Genomic DNA, 19,292 nt, shown 5'->3' with positions numbered 1-19,292 from the left:
GCAGCCGCCCTCTCCGGAGAACAGCCCCGGTCACGCCCACACTGGGTCCTTCCAGGCCCCATGGATCCCGGCCAGCTGGCAGAGACCCCCTTCCCCACGCCGCCTGTGCCAATGGCGCCAAAAATGTGGGGAGGTCGCGGAGTGTCAAGCAGATCGTGATTTGTACCGCAGCCCCTGCCAACCCCGGAGACTTAGCTTGGGAACCGGCGGGGACGAGGAGCGAGGGGCGGGGTGGCAGGCCTCGGCCCCGCCCTCCCTTGGCACCCCCCCCCACCCCCCACCCCGAGTTTGCGCCACTCCCGGCAAAGTCCTCCCTCCCCCGGCGCTCGGTGAAGGTGGGAAGCGGGGCCACGTCACTGTCCCCAGGCCGGGGGAACCGCGGCTCCGCCCCTCCCCCCCCCGCCAGAGCGCTGGGCACGGATCTAAGACTCACCGGCCCCGGTCCAGGGCCAGCCCAGTCGCCGCCGCCCGCGCACAAAGCCACAGGCAGGTGCAGGCGCTGCCGAGGCGCGAGCGGGCAGAGCCGAGCCGTTAGCGCGCGCCGTCCGTGCGTCCGTCCGCTGAGGCATCCGTCCGTCGGCGCGCCCGGCTCCCGCCCAGGCCCAGCGGCCGCGGCCCCTCGTCGTCCCGCACCCTGAGCCGCCCGGCGGAGCCGGCTTTGGCGCGGCAGCCATGTCCATGGGCCTGGAGATCGCCGGCACCTCGCTGGCCGTGCTGGGCTGGCTGAGCACCATCGTGTGCTGCGCGCTGCCCATGTGGCGCGTGACGGCCTTCATCGGCAGCAGCATCATCACGGCGCAGATCACCTGGGAGGGCCTGTGGATGAACTGCGTGGTGCAGAGCACCGGCCAGATGCAGTGCAAGGTGTACGACTCGCTGCTGGCGCTGCCGCAGGACCTGCAGGCGGCCCGCGCCCTCATCGTCGTGTCCATCCTGCTGGCCGCCTTCGGGCTCCTCGTGGCGCTGGTGGGCGCCCAGTGCACCAACTGCGTGCAGGACGACACGGCCAAGGCCAAGATCACCATCGTGGCGGGAGTGCTCTTCCTGCTGGCCGCCGTGCTCACCCTGGTGCCGGTGTCCTGGTCGGCCAACACCATCATCCGGGACTTCTACAACCCGCTCGTGCCCGACGCGCAGAAGCGCGAGATGGGCGCCGGCCTGTACGTGGGCTGGGCGGCCGCGGCGCTGCAGCTGCTCGGGGGCGCGCTGCTCTGTTGCTCCTGCCCGCCGCGCGAGAAGAAGTACGCGCCCGCCAAGATCGTCTACTCGGCGCCGCGCTCCGCCGGCCCGGGCACCAGCACAGCCTACGACCGCAAGGACTACGTCTGAGGGGCAGCCGCGGGGACAGCCCGGCACCCCTCGGGCTGGAGCGCCCACCAGTCCGGCGTGCGGCCTCCCATCGGAGACCAGCCCACCCCGCACGCTGGGAGCTCGCGCACTGGACTGGGAGGGACCAGCCCGGCGGCCCCCTCCGCAGCTGCACGCCCCCCGCTGCCCCCCAGCCCCCGGGCCGGCGAGCGGGAGCGCGGCGCGGGGGACCAGCCCGCACGGACAGTGAAACCTGGCTCCTCCGGAGCGCGCGGCTGCGGTGGCCGCCGCTGCTTGCCAGCCCCGTCGGGCCGCGGCCCCGAAGCCCGCGTTGGGCAGGGACCCGCAGTCTTGAAAAGGGCCAGTTGATGTTTTTCAATAAAAGCCTTTCGTTTTGCATTTGCGGGCGCCTCCTTGTCCTGAGAGCCGACGCGCCTACGCCTCCCTGCAGAACACCCACCCCCGCCCCCCTCCCCCCTACCGCGCCGGCGTTGGCCTTGGCTGGATTCTGCTCTACCGCTGCTCGCTGCCCGGAATGAAGCTTAGAGAGGGTAGAGGTTGGGTAACCGAGAAAAGTGGGGCTGGAAGCTGGGCTGGGCGCGCCCTAGGTGGCCATTTGGCCTACTCCCTGCGGATTCAGATGTTGAAGGCCCCCTCTGGAGAGGCGGGTATGGGCAGTAACAGCCTGCTGGGTGGACAGAGAGGCGTGGGGGAGGTGGGAGAAGGGGGGGGGGGGCTCTTCTCTAGTCTGTGCTATCCGGGTATTGTACTCCTAGTCCTCCCCGGTATGGCTGCACAGCGAATCTTCCCTGTGCGTATGAAAGAGCGCATTCAGTGCCATGATTTCATATTGGGGAGAGGAGAACAAAAAGACCTATTGTTTTTGTAAAACAGCATCAAAAGTAAAGCTGGGCAGAATATTCTCACCTGGAGGAGAGATGAGAGAGGGGCCTCATTTTCTTCCCGGGGCCCCGACCAGGAGAGAGAAATGACTCAGGACCTCTGGTGACACTCTAGGGCTTGAGTTTAACAAGCCTTGGAAGCACTTGTTTCTCGGAGAAAGCTCAGGAGGGTCAGGCAGCAGGAAAGGGGGCCTGTGCCCCAGACCAGGAAAGAGAGATCCCCCAAGGCTGGACAGATAGCTAGGTGCAAGAGAGAATGGGATGAGGCACAGGGCCCCGGAGGAGGCCAAGTCATGGAGTCTCATGTGTGAAATTATGAACTCTGGACCTTATTCCGGTGTTTTGGGAGTCAGGGAAGGACACACCTGGTCAGATTTATGCTCTAAAATATTGTCTCCCACAGGGCGCCTGGGTGGCTCAGTTGGTTAAGCGACTGCCTTCGGCTCAGGTCATGATCCTGGAGTTCCGGGATCGAGTCCCGCATTGGGCTCCCTGCTCCGCGGGGAGTCTGCTTCTCCCTCTGACCCTCCTCCCTCTCATGCTGTCTGTCTCTCATTCTCCCTCTCTCAAATAAATAAATAAATCTTTAAAAAAAATAAATAAATAAAATAAAATAAAATAAAATATTGTCTCCGGCAGTCCCCTGGGGAAGTAGGATTCAAGGAGGGAGATGAAGGTGGGGATACCATCTAAGAGGCTCCACCTCTCATCCCTGCTGAGATGGTGCAGCCAGAAAGAAGGCAGGGGCAGTGGACAACACCCCCCCCCTCCCCCCGCACGGCCTGATGGGGGCTGGGAGGAAGTAAGAAGAGCAGGGCTTGAGAAGCATTTGGATATGTGGGGTGAGGGAGAGGGGAAAAAAATTAAGATAACGCCAATTTTCTGTCCTGGGTCACTGATGGGATGCTGGTGCCATTTACCAAAATAGGAGACCAGGTTACTGGGGCAAGACGATGGGTTCAGTTTTTGTTTTTTTTTAAAGGTTTTCTTATTTTTTTTTTTTTTTAGAGATTTTATTTATTTATTTGACAGAGACAGAGACAGCGAGAGAGGGAACACAAGCAGGGGGAGTGGGAGAGGGAGAAGCAGGCTTCCCGCAGAGCAGGGAGCCCGATGCGGGACTCGATCCCAGGACCCTGGGATCATGACCCGAGCCGAAGGTAGACGCTTAACCAACTGAGCCACCCAGGCGCCCGATGGGTTCAGTTTTGAGTACACAGTTTGGCAAGCCCCGGGGGAGCTCCAGGCAGAGACGTCCAGGACGCAGCAGGACATGTATAGAGACCTGGGACCCAGGAGTGGTAAATGTGGCTGTTGTTAGCACACGGGTGGCATCCGAAACCAGGGAAGTAGATGAGGTCAGTTTAGAAACCTAAGAGAAAAAAGGATCAAAAGAGGGCGTTGGCAAGGGTGTCCGAGGTTGCGGAAGTGGTCAGGCCAGACGAGGCCTAAGGAGTAGCCCGGGGATTCAAAGCAGCAAGGTGGTCCCTGGTGGCCTTGGCTAGAGGCGTGGCGGCAGACAGGCGAGTGGGAGATGAGAACTAAAATCAGAACATGTAGACCATGCATCCAAGAGCTTTGCCTATAAGGGGAGTTTCGGCCAAGTTAGCAAAATGACAGGGATCGAGGGTCAAAGGACAGGTATTTGGGCTTGGGAAGACTTGGGATTATTTCCAAATAGTTATTGTATCTCAAACTGCTTTGCCTGCAGCAAAGCTAAAGCGGAAGGTCCCAGTGGCCACCAGACTTTTCAGTAAAATGCTCCTCTCGGCTCCCCCAAAAGTCTCTAGTTAAAGAATACTGACATGCTGTCACCCTTTATGACCCAAGGAAGAAGAAGGAGGTTACAGCTTTCGGTCATTCTCTGTAAGATTCCAGGAAAGGACGAGGGGTTGGGATTGGGGTTGCGGTCGTGATTAGTCTTTGGGGAACCACTCTTCTAGCCTGGGGTGGGGTGTAGGAAAGGGGGAGAGTGACACTGAGTATGAAGGGGAGGGGATGAGTGATGGAGACGCCTCCTAGGGAGAGCTGGAGAGGGGGGGAGTGGGTTCAGAAAAGCGAAAGGACTCAGTGGGGGCCTCAGTGAGGGGAGGGGCCCAACGAGAGGGAGGGGGCTCAGTGAAGGGGAGGGGCTCAGTGGGGGAAGGGTCAGAGAGGGAGGAGGTTCAGCAATAGGAGGTGAGAGGGAGGGAACTGAGAGGAGAAGTTTCTCTGGGCCTGTCTGGGATGGAATTCGGGGCTAGGGGGGTCAGAAGGGCTAAGGGGATTGCATCTGCCTTAAACCTCCACAGTCTCTGGCTATGGGAGTGCCAGGGGGGTGTCAGATTGGGCCAAGTCAGAACTGAGGGGCACGGAGTGGCTTCTTTGTCCCAGAGAGCCCTGCAGGTGGGAGCAAGGTTATTCATTTACCACCAGCTTCCAGAAGGCAGCCTGAGCATAAGGCCTCCCGGCCACACTAGGACAGAGCTGCAGCCTGGGGCCCGCAGCCAGCCTGCCCACTGCAGCCCACCCCCAGGACCCCCCAGCCAGAGGACTGTGGCAGAGAAGGGAGACAGATCCTTGGGTGGGGGCCCTCAGCCCCTCCCCTGGCTCCCTGGTCTCTTCCCAAGCCTGGGCTCCCCTGGGACTTCCTGGGTGTAGTGAGGTATCCTTCCCCGTCCAACGCTCCCCCAACCACACACACACACACACACACACACACACACACACACACACCCTTGCCTGGCTTTGGGGTCTGTCCTAACTCAACCTGTTCTTATGCTTTGGGGAATTTAGGGCCTAAAAGAGGTGGTGGCACTCACGGGGTACAGACCGGGGTACAGACCGCAAGCTGGGGGAGTCTCACAGGAGGGAGCCAGGAAAGCTTCTGCAGGCCAGAGGAGAGACTGGGAGTCAGTGGTTTCTAGATCCCTTTCTTTTCCTGGGTGCCTCTGAGCACTTGCCTTCCCCTTCTGGATCTCTGTCTCCACCATTTCAACAAGGGGTTGAACCAGATGACCCATGAGGGATCCCTCTAATTTGCCTTTTCCACCCCCATGTTTATCCTTATCACCCCCTGCTGAAGAAAATTAGAACCAAACCGCCCGGGTGAGCAGGGCAGTTCACTCCTCTGAGCCTCTGAGCCTCGGCTTCCTCATCCACAAAATGGGTATGATAATAGCATCAGGCTGTGTGGAGGATTCGCTGAGCCATCCTCAGGGTCCTCACCCCATCACTGCACTATGTTGCTTTGTTTCTTGTCAGACCTCTCCAGCAGGAGGTCATCCCCCAAGGTCAGGGGAACAGTCCTGCGCTTCTGTCTGTCTGCAGCTCAGGCCAGCACCCATTTGTGGAAAGAAGGCCTGCCTGCCCAAGGCTAGGTACATGAGAGGACTTCAATTACCGTGAGTTGGTACTGTTAATGTTTTGGTTTCTAAAGCCAGGCAGGGGCCTGGAAACGTGAGGGCAATGGCTGGGTCGTGAGAAAGTTCTTGGCTTCTTCAAAATCCACAGCCCTGGACACCCGCTGCCAGGCCCTGGGGCTCTGTCTCACTCCACCTGCCACCGTTGTGCTGCAGGCTGCCCTGTTCTTGCCACACCTGTTTCCAGCATTTCCTCTCGCCGAGACCAAAAGCCAAGTGCTTTATCAAACAAACACAGCATTTATTGTCAGTCCCTCAAGGTCTGGGGCCGGCCTGGAAGAACAGACAGTACCTTCCTTCTCCCTCCCCTAGCAGGTCTCCAATAAAGGTCATCAGTGCCAAGACAAGTATGCTCTGCAGGGCAGGTGAAGAGAGCAAGCTCTGGTGCTGGCTGAGCGACCTTGGGCAAGTCACCGGCCACATTTCACTCTCATCTGCACAAGAGGTGATATGGTCACTGCTCCACGTGATCCCCCCCAAAGAACCCTGCAAGGTAGACATTGCACGATGAGGCCACCAAGGCTCACAAGCTGATGGGACTAGGCTGCAGGCCCTGCCACGTCCTGCCAAGGACCAGCCCCTCACCTGTCAACCTGGTCATTTTCTAGATGTGTCCACCTGTCTTCTTCCCCACTTGCTGCCATGACTCCAACCAGGCCACCATCATCTTTCAGGAACAGCCTCAAGAGGGTCTCCTGCCTCCAGGCTCCCTCTCCGTACCCCCAACTCGGCTATGCCCCATTCCAGGCCATTCACCTCAGCATAGCCAAGTGACTACTCATGTGACAACGTCCTGAATCTGACCACTTTGGAAAATCCTTCCAGTCCCTTACCCCGCCCCACCCCAATATGGCTCTTAGGATCCCACCCAGACCCCATGGCATGCCTCAAGATCCCCTCCAGGGGCAGAGCCGTGATCGCCTCCATATTGTCTCCTCTCCTCCCCACCCCAACCCCCAAGGCCCCTACTCGTCCGGACATCCTTCAATTCTGCATAACCCTGCCCTCTTCGGACCCTGGGCCTCACCACAAGCTCTTCTCTGTTCTTGGCAATTTCCCCACCCTTACCTTACCCTTCTTGGCAAGCTTAGAGGTCATTTCGTGTCTTCGCTGAGGAAGCTTCCCTGACATCCCTGTTCCTACAGAGTGCTGTCCATCCAGGATGCCACCATGGCATTTGTCAGTCTGGGCCAGAATCCCTTCCTCCCTTTTAAACAATCCCAAGCATTTTTTGTCATCTGGTCGTAACATAAGCATAATCAGAACAGTATGACCAGGGGGGCCTGGGTGGCTCAGTTGGTTAAGCATTCAACTCTTGATCTCAGTTCAGGTCTTGATCTCAGTGTTGTGAGTTCAAGCCCCACGCTGGGCTCCTCACTTAAAATACACACACACCCCCAATATGAACAAATGTTTCAGAACTACACTCCCAACAAAGAACACACACACACACACACACACAAAGACCCAAATGCATTGTCTTCTCAACAATTTCTCACTTCATTGACCATTTCTACTTGAAGACACTTTGGAGCGAGTAGTATGATCTCCCTTGAGCCTGATTCAACCCACTTGTTTTCCCGACTTTGTTTTAGAATGACTCTCTTCTGCATCTTCTAGCATGAGGTACAGAGACTCATCAAAACCAATGATACAGCCCTCCATGCACATGTTCACTTGCTCATAAAGCCACAGCTGAATCTGAGGTCTGTTTGCAAGGATCTGAAAATGAGCTACACCGGCGCCTTCTGCACTTTGGGCACTGGCCACAACAGGCCATAGTGGAAGCTCATAAAGACCACGCTAACCCACATGCGACCTCCCAGAATAACCTCTTAGCTTGTCTTTCTCCTGATCCTAAACCATCGGCTGCTAGGGAGGGGCCCTAAACACCCTGTTCACCTTTGTATCCTCCAAGCTTAGTCTAACACCAGCATGGTGCTGATGCTCACTAAATGAGAGACAAGGTTCACATCCAGGGTGCCAAAAGAACAAAGTTGAAGGACCCACGCTTGTAGATTTCAAACCATATCACAAGGCTATAGTCATCAAAACAGCATGGTACTGGCATAAAGACAGACAAATAGACCAATGAAACAGAATTAGAGAACCCAGAAATGAACTGTCACGTATGTGGTCAAATGATTTCCACAAGGGTGCCAAGAACACTTAATGGAGAAAGAACAGTCTAGTCTCTTCCACAAGAGGTGCAAGGAAAACTGGATATCCACACACAGAAGATGAAGCTAAGCCTTTATATAATGCCATACACAAAAATTAACACAAAATAGGTCAAAGACCTACACATAAGAGCTAAGCCTATTTGGGGCCCCTGCGTGGCACAGTCGGTTAAGCATCCGACTCTTGGTTTTGGCTCAGGTCATGATCTCAGGGTCAGGAGGTCGAGCCCTGCCTTGGGCTCTGCGCTCTGCTTAAGACTCTCTCTCCCTCTCCCTCCGCCCCTCCCCCTTGCTCTCTCTCTAAAATAAATAAAATCTAGGAAAAAAAAAAACAGGGGCGCCTCTGTGGCTCAGTCAGTTAAGCGTCTGCCTTCTGCTCAGGTCATGATCTCAGGGTCCTGGGATTGAGCCCCACATAGTGCTCTCTGCTCTGCTTCTCCCTCTCCCTCTGCCCCTCCCCCCACTCGTGCACACTCTCTCTCAAATAAATAAAATCTTAAAAAAAAAAAGAATTAATCCTATAAAACTCTTAGAAGAAAACATACTGCAAAAGCTTCACAACATTGGATTTGGCACCAATATCTTGGCTATAACACCAAAGGCACTGGTAACAAAAGAAAAACAAAAAAATAGACAAATTGGACCTGATGAAAATTTAAAACTTTGTGCATCAAAGGATACTATAAACAGAGTGAAAAAACAACCCACAAGATAGGAGAAGATATTTGCAAATCATATAGCTGCTAAGGGATTAATATCCAAAGTATATAGAGAACTCCTAAAACTCAACACCAATTACCAATTCAAAAACAGGCAAAGGATTTGGATAGATGTTTCTCCAAAGAAGATATAAGAATGGCCAATAAGCACATACGAAAAGATGCTCACCATCACTAATCATTAGGGAAATGCAAATCAAGACCACAATGAGATACCACTTCACCCCCATTAAGATGGCTACCATAGGGGCACCTGAGTGGCTCAGTATGTTAAGCATCTGACTTTAGATCTCAGCTCAGGTCTTGATCTCAGGGTCATGAGATTAAAAAAAAAAAAAAAGATGGGTACTATAGAAAGAGAAGAAGGAAGGAAGAAAAATTAAAGAAATAATAATAAGATAAACATTTTATTAAAACATTAAATATTTTATTAAAACATTAAAAATAGAGGGACGCCTGGGTGGCTCAGTCGTTGGGCATCTGCCTTCAGCTTGGGTCATGATCCCAGGGTCCTGGGATCGAGTCCTGCATCGGGCTCCTTGCTTGGCGGGAAGCCTGCTTCTCCCTCTCCCACTCCCCCTGCTTGTGTTCCCTCTCTCGCTGTCTCTGTCAAATAAATAAATAAAATCTTAAAAAAAAATTAAAAATAGAACTATCGTGTGATCAAACAATTCCACTTCTAGGTATATGCCTAAAAGAATTGAAAACAGGCTCTCAAAGACATATTGCATACCCATGTTCATGGCACTGTTCACAATAGCCAAGCAGTGGAAGCAATGCAAATGTCCATCTATGGGTAAATGGAGAGCAAAATGTGGTCTATTCACGCAATGGAATGTGATTCAGCCTTAAAAAAGAAATTCTGACACCTGCTACACCACGGATGAACCTTGAGGACATTATGCTCAGTGAAATAAACCAGTCACAAAAAGGCAAATACTGTATCATTCTACTTACATGAGGCATCTAGAATAGTCAAATTCATAAAAACCGAAAGTAGAATGGTGATTACCAAAGGCAGGGAGAAGGGGAGAAGAGGGAGATAGGAGATATTATTTAAGGAGTATAGAGTTTCAGACTTACAAGATGAAAAAGTTCTGGATATAGGGGCACCTGGGTGGCGCAGCCGTTAGGCATCTGCCTTCAGCTCAGGTCATGATCCCAGGGTCTTGGGATCGAGCCCCACATCGCATTGGGCTCCCTGCTCAGCGGGAAGCCTGCTTCTCCCTCTCCCACTCCCCCTGCTTGTGTTCCCTCTCTTGCTGTCTCTCTCTGTCAAATAAATAAAATCTTTAAAAAAAAAAGTTCTGGATATATGTTTCACAACAATGTGAATACATTTACCACTATGGAATTGTAGGCTTAAAAATGGTTACGGTGGTAAAGTTTATGTTGTGTGTGTTTTTTTTTTTACCACAATTTAAAATTTTTATGTAGAGGGGAAAAATAAATTTCAAACTTAAGCATGAAAAATATTTGTATCATATATAACAGAAAAATGGTTACTATACCTAATATAAAAAGAGTTCCTGCAAATCAATAGAAGAGAGTATGATAATCGAATAGAATAATTGGCAAAGGAGAAGAAGTAATTACAAAAAGAACAATTATGTTAATAAACATATGAAAAGATGCATAATTTCCCTATTGAACAGTATTTCTTTTAATATTGTTGGCAAAGTTTAAAGACAAATTGTATCATCGAGGGCCTGGTAGGAAGCAGGACTTGAAAGAGATTTTAATGGTGGGACTATGTACAGGCATGCATGGAGTTACAGGATTCGGTAAAGGATATTGAGGTATCAAGAAACTAACAAACCAGGGGCGCCTGGGTGGCTCAGTCATTAAGCGTCTGCCTTCGGCTCAGGTCATGATCCCAGGGTCCTGGGATCAAGCCCCGCATCGCATCGGGCTCCCTGCTCAGCGGGAAGCCTGCTTCTCCCTCTCCCACTCCCCCTGCTTGTGTTCCTGCTCTCGCTATGTCTCTCTCTGTCAAATAAATAAATAAAATCTTTAAAAAAAAAAAAGAAAAGAAAAGAAACTAACAAACCAGGAGCTAGGAGACACAAACAGCTCAGCATCTCCCTCTTGAAGGCAAGATCGATATAGTCTGTAAAAGTCAGACTCCAAGAGGCACAGAGAAGACCAGAGAAGGGAACTAGGAATAATAACCAGCACTTTGACGGTATTCCATCTGAGAGAAAGGAATAATAGCTAATAACTTTTAAGCTCAGGTGTTGACGGAATAGTGGTATTATCATCATCATCCCCATTTTATAGACAGGAAAACCGAGGCATGGAAGTGTTACACTGTTTGCCCAAAGTTCACACGGGGGATCTGGGATTTGAACCCAGACAGTCTGGCCTGCTAGAGCCCAGGTTGCACGCCCTGCCTCTCGTTTGCCCTCTCCCCACCTGGGGAAGCATATATTGATACAACTTTTTTTTTTTTTTAAGATTTTATTTATTTATTTGACACAGAGAGAGAAAGAGAGAGAGATCACAAGCGGGTGGGGGGGCAGAGGGAGAGGGAGAAGCAGGCTCCCGGCCCAGCAGGGAGCCTGATGCGGGTCTTGATCCCAGGACCCTGGGATCATGACCTGAGCCGAAGGCAGACGCTTAACCCACTGAGCCACCCAGGCGCCCCTGATACAACTGTTTTAAAGGGCAATTTGACCATTTCTATAAAATAAATAAAATAAAAGTCCCTTATAAAGATACTCTGAGACCCAGAAATTCCACTTCCAGATAACTTTGTTCTGAAATACAGAGCGTGCAAGGATATGTGATATTCATTTTATGCAGCCACAGGTTAAGCGGAATACACCCCACCCCCAGCTCTGGGGATAATTCCCAATTAGACTAAGCCAATCGTGCGGGGGAGGGGGTTGATCTCTTTCACTCTGGGGTGACTGGTTGACAGTGGGCATGTGACAGTTGCAGCCAATGAGACAGGAGGGAAGATCTTGGGGGGTGGGCAACAGGGATAGGCTTCTACATTTTCCTGGACTTTCCTTGGATGGGTCATGGTATCTGGAATTCTATCGCCAGCTGGAACCCCAAAGAGAATGAGCCGGCGGATGAGGCCAGTGATGAGGACATCAGTCTGGAGAGGTGGAACCGGGAGCCCCGGAAACATTTTCTACCCAGTAGTAACTGTCTGCTCCCTGGGTCCTCACTGTCCTTAGATCTCGGGGATTGTGGGAGATGCAGCTTTTCTTATTGCTTAAGCCAGTTTGACTTGGGGTTTCCAACCAAAGATGTCCTAGCCAGTACAACTGGGCTGCCGTTTACAAAAAAAAAAAAAAAAATCAAGTACAATAGCTCTTGTGAAGTAGTCTTGCAGAAAAATAAACAAACAAAACCTGAATCCAATCAATTTTCTAGACCCGCTATCAATTTACAGGATATGCAAAGGAGGGAGGAACACAGTGACACAGAACAGAGTCAGCAAAACAGCAACTGTCACTTCAGTGACAAAAAAAAAAAAAATACATTTGTTTTCAAGGAAAGAAACGGAGATGTAGGAGAATCTATAGATCAAAAGAGACTTAAAAAATATATCAACCCATCACAGTTGTGGCCATTCATCGGTTCCTGATTCAGACTCAAAGTTGATGGCATTTATGAGACAGTTCGACATTGGAACACTGAGTAGATAATTGATAATCTTAAGGAATTATGACCTCTTAAAGTGTGTAAATGATATGGTGGTTTTATGTTTAAAAAACAAACAAATGAAAAAAGCTCTTAGCCTTTAGAGAAACATACTGAAATATTTATAGATGCAATAGTATGATGTGTGAGATTTACTTCAAAATCATGTGCAGGTGGGAAAAGACATACATGGGCTATAGATGAAACATTCTTGAGTTGATCATTGTTGAAGCTGGGTAGTAGGTATAGGGGGTCCCCATTTTATCCCCCTTCACATATGTTTAAAAATTTTCATAATAAAAAAGTGGGTTTAAAAAAAAAAAAGGTAGATCTGCATTGACATAGAAAAATATCCCTCAGAAATACCTTCTTTCTCTTGTTAAAAAAAAGGGGGGGCGGCGCCTGGGTGGCTCAGTAATTGAGCATCTGCCTTTGGCTCAGGTCATGATCCCAGGGTCCTGGCATCAGGCTCCCTGCTTGGCGGGAAGCCTGCTTCTCCCTCCCCCACTCCCCCTGCTTCTGTTCCCTCTCTTGCTGTGTCTCTCTCTGTCAAATAAATAAATAAAATCTTTAAAAAAAAAAAAAGTTTTCTTGACTTCACATCTCCAAACAAAGGCTACCCCATTTCTCTGCCCACCCCTGATTTTGCTTCCTCCCCTCCCACATGCCAATCAGCCTCTCCTGTCCGCTCCTGTCCCCACTCCTTTGGCACTCCAAGCCGCTCCTGGCAAGGTCCCCAGTGGCCCCCAGGTTGCCACAACTAACAGTCTCTTTTCTATCCGGAACTTACTCTCAGCAACTTTTGACGTAGGTGATTGTTCCCTTTTCCTCAGAACTTCAATTCCCCTGCCCTTTCTGACACGTCTCTCCCAGTCTGTCCCCTAGCTTTCCTCCTGCCACTGCTCTTTCTTCCTAGGCCCTCTTCTCTTCCTCTGATGCACTGTTGAACCCTTTGATCGTCTCCCCCACTCCCACGGCTTTAACACCCTCTAGCTCCCAGATCTCTCCTCTGAGCTCCCCACCCAGGAGTCCAGCTGCACCCTCAAATGCCGTGGGGGTGGTGGGGCGCAGTGGTTAACAAGAGCATGGCCCCTGGAGCCCAACCACTTGGGATTGGATCCTGGCCCTGCAGCGTCCAAGCTTCGTGATGGTGGGCAGTTAATTAGCCTCTCTGTGGCTCAATGCGCTTAGCTCTAAAAAAGGATCAATAAATAATACAGCTCTTATGAGGATGAAATCAGTAAATAGAATGAAAGCTCTTTGAACGGTGTTGTGCTCAACACCGTGTTAAGCACTCAACAAATGTTGACTATTATATCTCCTGGGCAACTCGACCTTAACATGCGTCAAGTAGAACTCTAGATTGTGGGATGCCCGGGTGGCTCAGTCGGTTAAGCATCTGCCTTCTGCCTGGGTCATGATCCCAGGGTCCTGGGATTGAGTCCCTCATGGGGCTCCTTGCTCAGCGGTGAGCCTGTTTCTCCCTCTGCCTGCCACTTCCCCTGCTTGTGCTCTCTCTCTCGCTCTCTCTGACAAATAAATAAATAAAATCTTAAAAAAAAAAACAAAAAAACTCTAGATTGTCCCTCCCTACTAGTACCTTGTAGATGGGGGAAAAGCTCCTCTCCAGCCTTACCTGGCTTAGTAAACGCACAACTACCAGCCCATGTCATCTGTCCAGAAACCTAGGATTTGTCCTGACTCCTTCCTTTCCCTCCCCATCTTCCTCTCTACCCATCCAATTCTTCATCAAATGCTGCTGATTCTAACTCCAAAACATATTTGATACCTACCTTTCTCTACCTCCATGGCCACCTCCCAGCGAGAAGTGGACATCATGTCCTAACTGGACAACAACAGTAGTGTCCAAGCTGATTTTCCTTCCTCTCCTCCATGTGCCCTTCAGTCTGTCCCTCCCTCTTCCCCTGTGTAGCCAAACAGTCCTATAAAATGCGTGTCTATCCCTCCTTAAACCCCTCCCTGGCTTTCACTTTTCTTAGAATAAAGACCAAATCCCCTACCAGGCCCCTGCTTAGACCAACCCCAGCCTACCTACCTCATGCCTTGCTCCCCTTGCTTCCTCTGTGCACCTCAGGGCCCTTGCATACCCTATTACCTCTGCCTAGGACACTTTCCCCCTGGTCTTCATATGACTGCCTCCTTCTTATCCTTCAGATGTCACCTTACCTGAGGCCTTTCCTTACCACCCTAGTTACTATTGCCCACCCCAATTACTAACAAACACAGCACCTTGCTCACTGAATTTACCACAGTTTATACTTACATATTGATTTCTTTGTTTATTTGTTTGCAGCCTGTCTCCCCCACTGGAGGATAGAAAACAGGGGATTTCAGGTTTTGGGTTTTTGTATTGCTTGAGGAACAGGGCCATGTAATTGCCATTTCCCTAGCTTTAAAATTCACACTTGGCATTTAAAAAAATTTCAAGGCACATGGGTGGCTCGGCGTCTGATTCTTGCTTTCTGCTCAGGTCGTGATCTCAGGGGCATGGGATTGAGCCTCAAGTTGGGCTCTGCCCTCCTCCCTACTCGCATTCTCTCTCTCTAAATAAATAAATAAATAAAATCTTTTTTTTAAATTCATACTTGGCATAAGCACGTGCTCAGTAAATATTTGTTGAATAGATTATTGGATTATTGATTTAAAAAGAAAGCCAGTTGTGGACGGATGTGCATGGTATTATCGCAATTATGAAAGTCAGTCTCTAAACTTAGACATACAATGCCATGATTTCTGTGATGCCCCGTTCTGCCCCGGCAGTAGGAGACAAATTGAACTTCAGTCCCCCTGGGTGTGGGCCACAGTTCCAGGATATTTAGCAGGGCCAAATTTGCTTGGGATTGGGGGCAGAGGTGGGGGGGCTAAAAGAGGGACAGGATGGACAGTATCCAGCACTCAGGCAACAGTGATCCCTGCTGATACATGGTCATCTTGATTCAGTGGCCTCTTCGGTCCTGGTACTGTGTCTGCTTTGGGCTTGGGACCAGGGAAAATGTTGCAAGCTGCCTATGGTCCTGCCAGCCTAGTGGACCCCTGAGCTGTTTCCTCTCTGGGGAGCCTGCCGAGAACCAGGTGGCAGACGCCCCTCCCATTCTGGGCCAAGCTCTAGTCTCTTTGGAGGAATTCCCTTCCCCTAAGGGCCTCACCTCTTGAAAAACACAAACCAGCTTTTCTACTCTTGGGTCAGCCATATGCATCCCCAGGGGCAACGAGCACAGAAAAGTAGGGAAACGTAGGAAGGAACCAACTAGATTAACCTAGAAATACATTACATGTTTGCTGACCACCATGTGGGGAAGTGACTAGAAGGGCCGAAATGGACAAGTCCACTGAGAAGTTGGCCACCGCAGGGAGGGACAGGGTCATGGATTTGGACAGGAGAGAATGGATATCAGTTATTTGGAAGGTAAAAATCAGTAGCAACTAGGTGAGGGATTGGGTGGGGGCGAGGGAGGTAAGGGAGACCCATCTAGAAGGATCCCCAAGATTCTGCCTTGAGAGAGGGGATGGCTCTGCCATTGCACATGGTGTTCCCACTTCTGGAACGCCCTCCTCCACTGTAAGCCCTTCGCTTGCCCCCACTCCCACTCATCTTTTCGACCTCCATTCAAGCATCACTTCTGCGTAGCCACCCTACCTGACCCCAGGGCCAGCTGGATTCCCCCTTTCTCCGTCCACCTTCCTTTGCATGTTTACTGGGTGTGCAATTACACATCCATTAGTATCCTCCCCACCAGACTGTCAGGTCTGTGAGTGGATGTGGGCTCATCCTTGCATGCCCAGTGCCTAGCACGTAGTAGGTGCTCAATAAATAAAGGCTCCAAAATGCAGGCAGGGGAGGCTGGAGTGTATCCTGCAGGCTGGTGGTTCTTTTCCCAGGGACTGGAGCTGGCTGGGTTTCAAAATACATAGACCCCCTCCGCCACCTCGACTCCTCACCCCCCCGCTTTAAGATCTGTGCTTGTGAGGAGGCTGTGAGTGGGGGTACAGTCTTTTTTTATAGCCCCGAGAGATATTCATTGGTTTTACTGTAGGTTAGGTTTTTTTTTCTTAAGATTTTATTTATTTATTTGAGAGAGAGAGAGCATGAGCGGGAGGGAATGTTCTGGAAGTGCTCAGGGAGACTGGGGGAGGCACGGGGATTACCATGCCCCTGTGGGAAAGGCTGCAGTGGGGATTAAACAAGATAATGCATATAAAAGTCCCAGCAGCTTAAAAAAATACAGGATCCAAATCTGAGAAGACTGAGTGGCCAGGACAGGAGGAGGCTGGGCAGGGAATCACCTAGCGGCCCCCCCTTCAGGAAACCTCCAGGGGTCTCCTGGGAGCCCCGCCCCAGCACGACTGACACCCTGGCCCCACCCGGCCAGCAGGCAGGAATTTGCCCTGCTGACCTCCCCTGGCACACTCCTGTCACCATGGCGACCAACCTGGAAACAAGTGGCCCGATTGTCCCTGCTCAGCGGGGCAGGTGAAACCCTGGCCACGTGATCGATACTGAGCCAGGTGCACTGATGGGCCACCCGCCGCCTCCCTGCCTTAACCCCTTCATGCTCCCGCCCCCAGGGCACAGTGTCCCTGCTGCCGAGGGCCACACCCCTTCGGGGCCCTGGGTTCCCACCCAGAAGGGCGGTGATTACCGGGAGCACTGCACTAGGAGTCAACATTCCCAGGAAGGAATTTGGGTGGGGCCACGCACGTGCTGAGTGACTGGAGCTGGGTTATTCCCCTCCCGAGTCTCCATTTTCTCAGCAGTAAAATGAGGATGATAATACCCTCCCACTTCACCGGGACTTGGGGACTGCTGGGAACAGGGATGCTGGGAACAGACTCCCAGTGCGGTCTCATTCTGCACCCCTTTGCTCCCCCCCACATGACCTCAGCATATCAGGGGCTCCAGAAGGCCTCCCCGCCAATGGCTGGATAACCCCCCAGGAGAGAGACCCTCACCAACCAACCAGTTAGGAGTTGGCCAGTTCCTAACAAGCTGGAGAAGGGTGGGCAGCCCCCAGGTTGACCCATCCCCAACACACCATCACCAGAGTCCTTCCCACGTGGCAACAACCCTTCTTGTGGCCCCATGGCCCCACCGCTTGCTCCGGAGTGCTCAAGTGGAAACCTCAAGCCAGCTGGTTTTTCCGCTTGCTCCCAGGCCCTACGCAGCCACGTGATGGGGCTTTGGCCCAGGTCTCAGGAATGTCTCCAGACTGCTTCTGCCACAGACCCAGGGCTCTGAGCACATAGTCCAGGGTCGTGGGCCAGGCTCAGATTCCCTGGCTAGACAGTAGGCTGGGGCGGAGGTGGGGGGGTGGTTTGAACCATGTTTGAAATACTACCCTTCTGAATCACCAACATTATGTCAACCCCCTGCCCCTTCATCCATCAATTCTAAAAAAACACCCTGCTTGATGTCTCCTCCAAGGACCCCTCCCATGCCTTGGACCAGCCCCCATCCAGGGCTCAAATGTCCTCATCACTCTCCGAATGACTATGCTGGCAACAAATCATCACACCACCTGGTGTGCTTACCGTCCCCAGTGACCTCAAAGCCCTTCTCGCATTAGAACAAAACACTGCCAGTCCCCAGACTGACTCAAGGTAGGAGCCATTTTGGGCGCCTGGGTGGCTCGGTTGGTTAAGCGACTGCCTTCGGCTCGGGTCATGATCCTGGAGTCCCAGGACTGATTCCTGCATCAGGCTCCCTGCTCAGCGGGGAGTCTGCTTCTCCCTCTGACCCTCCTCCCTCTCATGCTCTCTGTCTCTCATTCTCTCTCTCGCAAATAAATAAAATCTTAAAAAAAAAAAAAAAAAACAAGGTGGGAGCCAATTTAGTGGGCAAGGTATTTATCATATCTTGGAGCTCAGATGCATCCTACTGGTCTTGACTCCATCAGGCCTGCCCTGAAGGGGGAAAGGCCTGGCTGGTCCAGATGTCATCTCCTGGAAGGGGAACTGACACAGCCACTAGGTGAACCTTCACCTAAGCCTCAGCTAGTGCCCTGAATCTCTTCACAATCATTCAGTAAAATGATTACTATTGCACTTTGCACTGGGTAAATAAAACATGTCTCCAGTCCGCCAGGAGCTCCCAGACTATGGTGGACACAGAGAAAACCAGCTCTATTGATACTAGACAGTAGGCTCCTGACAAATGCTTTGAGAACATGGGGTAGAAGAGATTAGTTTCAACTGGGGAAATCCGGGAAGGCTTTTGAGGAGGTTGCAGTTCTCCTGGACCTTTAAAGTTGTACAGGAGTTGGGCCACGGGCTATCTGGAAGGCGCCAGCAGAGGGAGTCCTGGGGGTAAAAACCAAAAGGGAGGTATGCAAAGGTAGTTCTCTGGTTCTCTGGTTGGGGAGTAAGAGAATAGGCAGCATGAGTGGAAAAGCAGGTAAGATGGGGGGGCGGGTACCGACCACGGAGGCAACTCCCCCCCTTAGAGATGGGGAATCCCTTAAGGTCTCTGAGCTGAATGCTGTAAAAGGAGCAGCTACTCTTGTAACTGCTGAAGGATGCACTGTAGTGGAAGCCGGCTGAGACCTGAGAGGATGCCACCGCCACCACTAACCCAGACTGGGGACAGAAACTGGCAGCCGGTCAGGCTTCCAGACAGAGGCTATTTCTCAGCAGGATGTGCTGAGTTCTGAGGGTGGGAGGATCCTTTATTTCTCTGCTGGTAAAGAGGAGTGAGCACATCTGATCCACTTCAGCTCAAAGCAGCAAATACCTTCCCGTACAAACATCCGGCCTCCCATCTTGACTCGAATCAAGAATGGCAACCAAAAAAAAAAAAAAAAGTCAGATCAGACAGCGATTCTGGTTCTGCTTCTTGTACGAGCCATTTGCCTCAGTTTCCCCATCTGTAAAGGGCGGGCGTGGAGGGTGGTTGGAGATGAGCTCTTTAGAGTCGAGGACTTCAGGACGGGTAAGAGGGGCACCACCCGGCCTGCCTGGGCCCCCGGCTGTGGAGCACGGCGCCTCCAAGCTGGCGCCCCGACGACGGGAGCCACTCCCGGCGCCTCTCCGCGCCCGCCCGCGGCACTGAAAGTATGGCACCCACCCAAGGCGGTGCGTGAGGGCAGAGGAGCAGGCCAGGTGCAGGGC

The 19,292-nt window shown here is 51.8% G+C and overlaps 1 protein-coding gene across 1 annotated transcript; it reads left to right on the top strand.

The window, feature by feature from the left end:
- The first annotated feature begins 482 nt into the window (after nucleotides 1–482).
- Nucleotides 483–1,705, top strand: CLDN3 (claudin 3). Its single transcript, XM_034988155.1, has one exon. The coding sequence runs from the start codon at nucleotides 673–675 to the stop codon at nucleotides 1,327–1,329; it is 657 nt and encodes a 218-aa protein (XP_034844046.1). The 5' UTR covers nucleotides 483–672; the 3' UTR covers nucleotides 1,330–1,705.
- The last annotated feature ends 17,587 nt before the right edge of the window (nucleotides 1,706–19,292 follow it).

Source organism: Mirounga leonina, unplaced genomic scaffold, assembly GCF_011800145.1.
Source record: "Mirounga leonina isolate KUSES-001 unplaced genomic scaffold, KU_Mleo_1.0 Mir_454, whole genome shotgun sequence".
In the NCBI taxonomy this organism is placed as follows: domain Eukaryota; kingdom Metazoa; phylum Chordata; class Mammalia; order Carnivora; family Phocidae; genus Mirounga; species Mirounga leonina.
The sequence above is the reverse complement of the archived record's forward strand: the minus strand, read 5'-3'. Positions and strand labels throughout refer to the sequence as shown.